Here is a 7,680-nt window from a genome sequence, read left to right on the forward strand (position 1 = left end):
CAAGGCATTGATGTTTGCCTACAAAACCACCACAGGTTCTGCACCCCTTTACATAAATTCATTACTTCAGACTTATGTGCCCTCTAGAAGCTTGCGTTCTGCAAGTGAACGTTGCTTTATTGTGCCATCCCAAAGAAGCACAAAATCACTTTTATGGACTTTTAAATTAAATGTTCCCTCCTGGTGGAATGGCCTGCCCAACTTAGCCATCTTCAAGAAACGACTAAAAACACATCTCTTCCATCTTTATTTGACCCTATAACTCTAGCACTCTCTATTCTAATTCTATTCTTTTAAAAAATCACTTGTCCCTTTTAGACTTGCATTCATTTGCTGCTTGTTTAAAAAAAACAAAAAAAACTAACACTTGCTTTCTAATCATTTATTATACAATTAACAAAAGCAAAAAAGACCTCTAACACTATAGCTTGCTCTATTCTTTTTCTATTCTATCGGTTTTCTTTTTATTTATTATATTATTTAAAAAACCCTTGCTACGTGTACTGCGTTAAGCTAACTGAGACTTGTTGTAACAGTGTTGTGTGTATATCATTGCTCTTTTGTTGATTTTGATTGCTTCCATTGTCCTCATTTGTAAGTCGCTTTGGATAAAGGTGTCTGCTAAATGACTAAATGTAATGTACATCGGAAGGTGCCTGCTAAGAGTCAGTTCATTTTTTAGTTTTTTTAAGTGTATAATTTTTTTAAATGTTTAACTTATTTAAAGTCTGAATTACCAAGTGTAATCATTATGTTGCATATGCAAAATGTTGTTTCCCAGGAGGCCAAAAACATGGTTGTGCATTTTTAAAGATTAAGAGAAGTTTTACATCATGATGGTAACACATAACTGTCTTGCTAAAGGCCACAGTTAATGACTCCTGTTGAGGCTCGAACAATCATCCTTCCAGCCCTGAAGGGTTACAGGAGTATTGGAGTTCTAGAGCCTTTAGCCCAGCATCTTGAACCAAGGGCAGAAAAATGCCCTGCACAAGTGGCCAGTGATAATCCATATAATCCATATCTTCTGAACATATGCAGGTACTTTTTATGTCATTATTTGATGCAAATTTTTCCCTTACATTGTAGCTTTTCAAACTCTTTGCACTTTGGACAAGTTTGGATTCAAACTCGCTCAAACGCTTTTTTTTAATATTTACTTGTCTTTTTTTTCCTCACATATTTTAGTAATAATCATGAATTAGATATAATTTGAAAGCTTAAACACTCAAAATTCTTCCTGTTAAAAATGTTTTGAAATTGGCCATTGCGTTACCATGGAAATACTACTTAAATATCTTTTAGCGAGCTCTTCCCCCTTGTAGGTGGTGTCATATTACAAAATGTACTACAATATTTCAGAATCAAAACTTTTTATAATTTTGACTAAATAAATATTATTGGAAAGATGTGCGTCTCAAGCTTCCATATTTGGTGGTTAGTTTGTGATAGAAATAATATTGCAACAAATGTATAAATTTGTGAAAGGAAAATGCATTTAAAAAAAGATCAGAGTTTTGGTGTCACCTGTTGGCTATTTTTGGTATAACGCTTAAATAAATCTCAGGCACCTCAATTTTTTTTATCATCAAATTAATTTAGACATGAAGCTTTGATTTTATTGCACAATATTTAGTACAGTACTTTTCCTTTACAGTAAACTTAAACTTTTATAACTTTTCAAAAGTTTTTTATTTCAGCAGTAATCTGCAAATTGTCTTTTTTTTTTTAAGAGACCAACGGGTCTGTATTCAAAAGTGTTCTTGAACAGGAATGACATAAGTAGACTTACTATTTATATTTAGACTTTCTTTAGTACGTTTGTATGTAACACTAATAATAGGTGTTGTGATGCATCACATCACATCACACAAAGGTCAGAACATTGTTGCCATAATGACGATTAACGATAACCATGTGAAAATCTGATAATTAGAGTTTCATCACGTTCTTACATGTCAATTGCCCCACTGTCCTCAGTGACATCAGAGCCATGATGTCATGTGATCACATGAAAGCTCAACTAGAATATAGTATCAAATATCAATATCAGCTATATCAGTATCAGTTGGGCACTGTCACAGATAAATGCAACTATTTCATATGATGTGCAGATAATAACTATAAACGGTCAAACAATAATTGGACAAATTTTAACATATTAACATGACATACTTTGAAAGAGATGGAGAATAAAGCTATTTAAATAATTTATAAATATAAAAATATGTCAATGACATATGCTTGTAGTTCTTTTAAGCAAGTTTGTAAAATCAAGGAATTACTGATTACTGGCAAATTAGCTCCTTTATAACTAAACAATGTGATTGATTTTATCACACTTTCTCTTATTTTTGCATATATTGGTGTTCAATGGCACAGATAATGTAAAACATGTTTTAAAATGATAATTGGTTCAAATAACATTGCATAATGTTACATCCACCATTCCATCAAGTCCTCTGGATCTTCAGAGCCTTCATTAACATTCATCGTGTGTTCAGTGCAGTATAGAGACACTCTGATCAGCCACAGCACAGGCGGCCAGCAGCGGTTCACTGAAAGCATGTCTGACTACATGCAGCACAGCCGTAGATTCGGGATCATAGAACAGTAGGGTCTGACTGGGCCAGTCCAGAAGCAGTCCCACTCTTTTGAGCTTCTTAGCCACTGTGATACCCACATTACATCCATCATGACAGAAAGACAAGTCTCCATCATAATGCGAGAGCACCCACGATTTTGTGTTGTAGCCGAGCCGTGCGCCATTGCCGGACCCTTTGCGTTCTATGCTGGAATAGCATACCCCCACTTTGAAGGCAGCACTCGTGCACACATCAAGTACCCAGCTGTGAGTAGCAGAGGACATGGGAGGGGAGCAGAGGGCATTAGGCCAGCTGTCGAAGCGCGCCGGGTCAGAGGGGGGTAATTGACGCTGACGTTTGGGCAGGAAAGTTAAGGTGCGCTGGTCGTTGGAGAGGGAGAGAAGAGGACTGACCGTCTGAGCTTCGAAGCATAGTGCAGTTAATCTATGGGCTAAAGGAAAGAAGGATATTAAATAGATGTTCAGAGCAAGAAAATTAAAAGTTGAATGTAAGGAATGCAGAATGCCAGTGCTTCAAAATATTATAGTACACTTATAACACTTAAATATTAAAGACTCAATTTAACCCATCTGGAAAGCATATGTACACTGCAAAAATTAAATACTGTAAAGTACACTGTACACTGTAAAGATCATTGGTGTACATTTTACAAGAAAAAAATCAGTTTTTCTACTTCAGTATTTCTTGTTTAATTCAATGTATTATTTGCCATTTTGGGGTAAAAATATACTATCAATTTCTGAGTGAACATTGTTTTTACACCATTTTCCCCCCAGTTTAAGCAATATGTAAGCAGGTCTGGGAAACCGAAGGGGGCTGAAAGAAGGTGCTAAGGGGTCCACAAAAAAATTGTATGAAAAATGTTTTACTTTTTAGTATATTTATAATATTTAATTAATCAGCAGATGTAACATACTTTCTGGACAAAAATTATGAGATAAATCACAACTATTTTGTTCAACTGACAGCCACAATTTGTGTTTTTCTTTAGGTTTATACATCTAACAAAATTATTTTAAATTATATTTAATGCATATTTATAATATTTTTATTTTTCCACAATATAAATGGGTATTTATACATGAAAATAAAGGTTTTTGTTTTGTTTGTTTTTTCAGAAAGGAAGTCGTCATATTTGAGAGTCTGTGGCACTGAAATGTTTGAAACCCATGAGTATGGTTCTCATGTGATACACTGAATCTGTCTAAAATTAATCTCTGTCTTTCGGAAATGGAATTGTACTTACCAGATGGTCCTAGCAGTAACGCACTGGCCCATAAACCCACCATGAATTTACTGTCACTGCAGCCTCTGTTCAAAGTCAGTTTCTCAGTGTCTCTAGGTTCACCAATACCCTCCGCATCCTCTATTCTATAGCACAGTCATGTACACAATCAATTCTCATATCCTGCTTATCTCATTTTATGTATTTATGTGAGCATATTATTGCATTTATTGTGAATAACTGAGTAACTGAAATTACCTGTCATTTATTTCCTCATTAGAGCTCTGAAAAAATAAAGAAAAAAATACAACAATCAGTCGAATATCACACATTATTATTTATTAATTGATTAACATCTAAACATATTAGTTATCAGAAACTGACTGAAAAACAATTAAACTGATTCATAAGTGTAGAGTACTTTGCTAATAATTTTAAGTATTATTTTGGGTAATTTGTAATTTACTCAGTAAAGTATTATTGAAACTAAACTGGTTTATTCTATTTATTACTGTATTTAAATGTCAATTATCTGTTGATATATTTGAAGTGTGTCCTACAACCTTATGCTGTCAAAACAAGTTACTTTTAATTTAATTGATTTGTCTTCCTAAATGAGTTTGAAAATTTGAGCACTGGGAAATCTGTGATTAAACAGGGTCCCCTCCCCACACACACACAAAGTTTGCATACTACGTCAATGAGATCACCTCTTCTCATTTTATCAAGTAATGTCCAGGTCATATTTCATCCCAAAAACAAATGGGGGAAAATGCATTAATTAAATATAAAGTATTGAAAATATTATCAGTTTAATAGTTGATTTTGCATATGCCAAGAAAAAATTTAATTAATAACTGCAAATATTTATGTAACTTACAGTGGTTAAGCTGTGAATTGAATTCCACATGTAATCAAAGATCATATACACTATACTGTTTGAATACATAAAGAGAAGGAAGCACATCTTGCCCAAAATCCTCATGCAAACCCCCCCCCTTACTTTCTAATTCTTTAATATGACAAATTCTTTGACTCGTAATTGAGCAGAATCGTAAAGTGTTGACAAAGTATCCATACTTTATATTTGTTAAATTGCACAAATCCTCTGTACTTTTTACACCTCTGGCTTCTTCATTCACTCACCACAATCATGGTATCTGTCGAGTTTGTGAGTGTGTGCACCAGGCTGGTGCGTGTGTGTGTGAGTTTCTCCAGAGTGCGAGTCCAGTGTGCTCTCTGAGTGAGGAGGCACTGCTCCACACGCTCTTCCTCTCTCTGTATGGCCTCTAGGAGACGCTGCTCCTCCTCCTCAAGAGCCTCACGCACCACGTTTACCTGAGCCAACACACGTTCTCTTGCACTGTTTGCATCTGTCTATCAATTAAACAGCACAAGAGGCAATTACAACAACATACTGTATTACACTGTTATAACTAAAAAGTTTATCTGGACATCAGGGACATAATGTTATAACACCATAATAAATCATTTAAAATCACACAGAATAACTTACCATGTCCAAAAAAACTATAATAATATCACAGTCTAATGGCTAATTATGTAAAAATAACAATAAAAAAGTAATAATAATAATAATAATACAGCGCATTTTGTAAGCATTGGCATATAGCATATAGCTGTCCTGACTAATTAGTGAATTCTTCAGGTACCTGTACAGCCTTCTCTCTAGCTGTAAGCGTACGGTCAATGAATCGTTCGATCCGCAGGGCTTGCAGCTGCATTTTTTCACAGACATCCACCAACTGATTCTGTAAAAAAAAAAAAAAAAGGAACAAAGAGGAAAAATCACATAAGAGGCATTAAACTATAGCAGTTTAGTGGTATGTACGTGGCAGGAATGTGAAGGCATGTGGATATGATCTGAAGTTGTCTGTTGTTGAAAAAAGGGTATATGAAAGTATTGAGGAAATGTTTCATCACACAGGTAACCCGTTTCAGATCTACAGGTCCTCAATGGTATTCGGAAGCTCTGAATTTCTGTTTTTCTTTCTTTCTTTTGGTTGAAAATGCTATCTAAAAAAATGCTGTCTGGTTTGATATTTTCTTATTTAACTAGTTCAAACTTTTTAAAAAGTCCAGTGTTGATTTGAGCTATGCAGGTATTTTTTAATTGCACACAAGAAGCAGCACTGCATTGAAATGTAAATTCTAAAATACATTTTTACTATTATTTATGAGTTTAACAAATTTTCCAGTATGGGAAATCTGCAGCAAAGACTTCAAAGTGTTAGGAAATCAGTTGTTGTGAATAAAAAATGTAAATGCAAAACAAATAATAATAATACTGTAGCGTTTCACTACTAATGAACCAGGCGTTCTCAGTAGCTCTGTAACTTTATTAAAGCACTGAGAGGGGGCTTCGGAAGGAAACAGAAGAAAAACAAGGAAGAATAGCACTCGCTGCTCTGTGCTCTGTGCTCTCACTCTCCCAACTAACTGAACTCTCTCTAGCCCGTCCTCCACCCGCGCCGGACTATTCCCGCCCCTTAAAGTGAACAAAGACTAACAGCTATAACCAGTTATTGCTAAAATAATCATTGCTTAACATCATGACACTAACAAATATCCTTCAACATTTATAGCAACATCACAATACGTTTAATATAGCATGGTTACTGCCAGAAATGTTTAAATCACATTTTGTAAAAGAGAACAGATAAAATGTATCTGATTGCAATGATAAAAAAAATAAAAATAAAGTTTCTTCACCTCGGGGTGTAACGCTTCTGACATAGGCTAATGAAACTAACCACGCCCTCTCCAATACAAATTACATAGGCTACACAATACTGCTGAAACTCTCAACTGTTATTCTAACATAACACATTTCTTGTGTAAGGGAATAGCGAACGTGCTAAGTTACTAATTGTTTAGTCAATGGTTTATACATCGAAACCTAATTATTATGTTATTTAACTAATCGTGACTCACCCTTACTCCAGTTGCCTGAGTAACCAGCTCTGTCACCTTGTGACCCTGACAAGATCCATCCGACACACATTTCGAGCAGGTCAGTCTTCCTTCTGTACCACAGTAGAACTGTACTTCTTGTTCATGTATTGGACACAGTTTCGCTTCTCCTGAAGTCGATAAGGAGTCCGCACCACTGCCTACAGAGCTCTCCGATTTCTCACATTTGCGCACAGGTTTTGTAGGCGATTTTCCATTTACTATACCATTGGTGTGTAAAAACAGCCCGCCGCCTTCACATACATTTCCTATTCGGTCTTGATGTTTTGAAGTGTCGTCCAGTTGAGAGTCAGTCTCCAGGTCATTGACATGCAAGGATACGGTTGCCAGTTCACAAAGTCTATATTCCGTACTCATGGTACCGACAGATAATAATAGGTTTGGTTACTTTTAGCAGAATAAAATACGAAGTGTTTGCCTGGTTTCGCTGATGTACTGTAAAATACCCGTGGCGCAGGTGTATCCAGCTTTAGAGCCCTGCCTACCTTTCGCAGGTGTATATCACGGAAGTGGACAGGTTGTTGAGTGCGCAAGTTTGAACTGAAGTTTTTCTGTATTGTTACTCGAGTTAAACTTGGGACTCGACTGTTTTTGCAACATGCTAACCATCTATCTATCTATCTATAGTATCATATTTTAGCAATATGCTAACTTGTCATCTGGTCTTGCATGAGCAGGTCTGGTATAGGCTATTGGTTCTGTTAATGTGTAACTCTCCACCAACTCTCCAGGAGTTAATTTGCTACACAGTCATCCAGGGACGTGCACAGACATTTTGAGGGGCAGGGGCTCATGTAGAAAAAAGAGCACTTCTCATATTTATTTTAATTTTTTTCTAAACAAAACATTAAATAT

The 7,680-nt window shown here is 35.6% G+C and overlaps 1 protein-coding gene across 1 annotated transcript; it reads right to left on the bottom strand.

Annotated features, from left to right (window-relative positions):
- Window positions 1-2,297: 2,297 nt before the first annotated feature.
- LOC107575043 (B box and SPRY domain-containing protein-like) lies at window positions 2,298-7,421 on the bottom strand. Its single transcript, XM_016261454.1, has 6 exons — window positions 6,787-7,421; window positions 5,505-5,603; window positions 4,978-5,208; window positions 4,090-4,115; window positions 3,853-3,977; window positions 2,298-3,036 (listed from the first exon to the last, which is right to left on the bottom strand). Exons 1-6 carry the CDS (start codon window positions 7,180-7,182, stop codon window positions 2,501-2,503), a joined length of 1,413 nt encoding a protein of 470 aa, XP_016116940.1. The 5' UTR covers window positions 7,183-7,421; the 3' UTR covers window positions 2,298-2,500.
- Window positions 7,422-7,680: the final 259 nt, after the last annotated feature.

This window comes from Sinocyclocheilus grahami, unplaced genomic scaffold (genome assembly GCF_001515645.1).
Source record: "Sinocyclocheilus grahami isolate Dianchi unplaced genomic scaffold, SAMN03320097.WGS_v1.1 scaffold2446.1, whole genome shotgun sequence".
Classification (NCBI taxonomy): Eukaryota; Metazoa; Chordata; class Actinopteri; order Cypriniformes; family Cyprinidae; genus Sinocyclocheilus; species Sinocyclocheilus grahami.

Excerpts from the sequence above, each read along its gene's own strand:
- LOC107575043 (XM_016261454.1), bottom strand. The coding sequence starts at position 7,182 with ATGAGTACGGAATATAGACTTTGTGAACTGGCAACCGTATCCTTGCAT. Across the intron at positions 5,209-5,504 it reads CTAGAGAGAAGGCTGTACAG|ACAGATGCAAACAGTGCAAG; the intron begins GTACCTGAAGAA and ends TTTAATTGATAG. Across the intron at positions 3,978-4,089 it reads AATGAGGAAATAAATGACAG|AATAGAGGATGCGGAGGGTA; the intron begins GTAATTTCAGTT and ends ACTGTGCTATAG.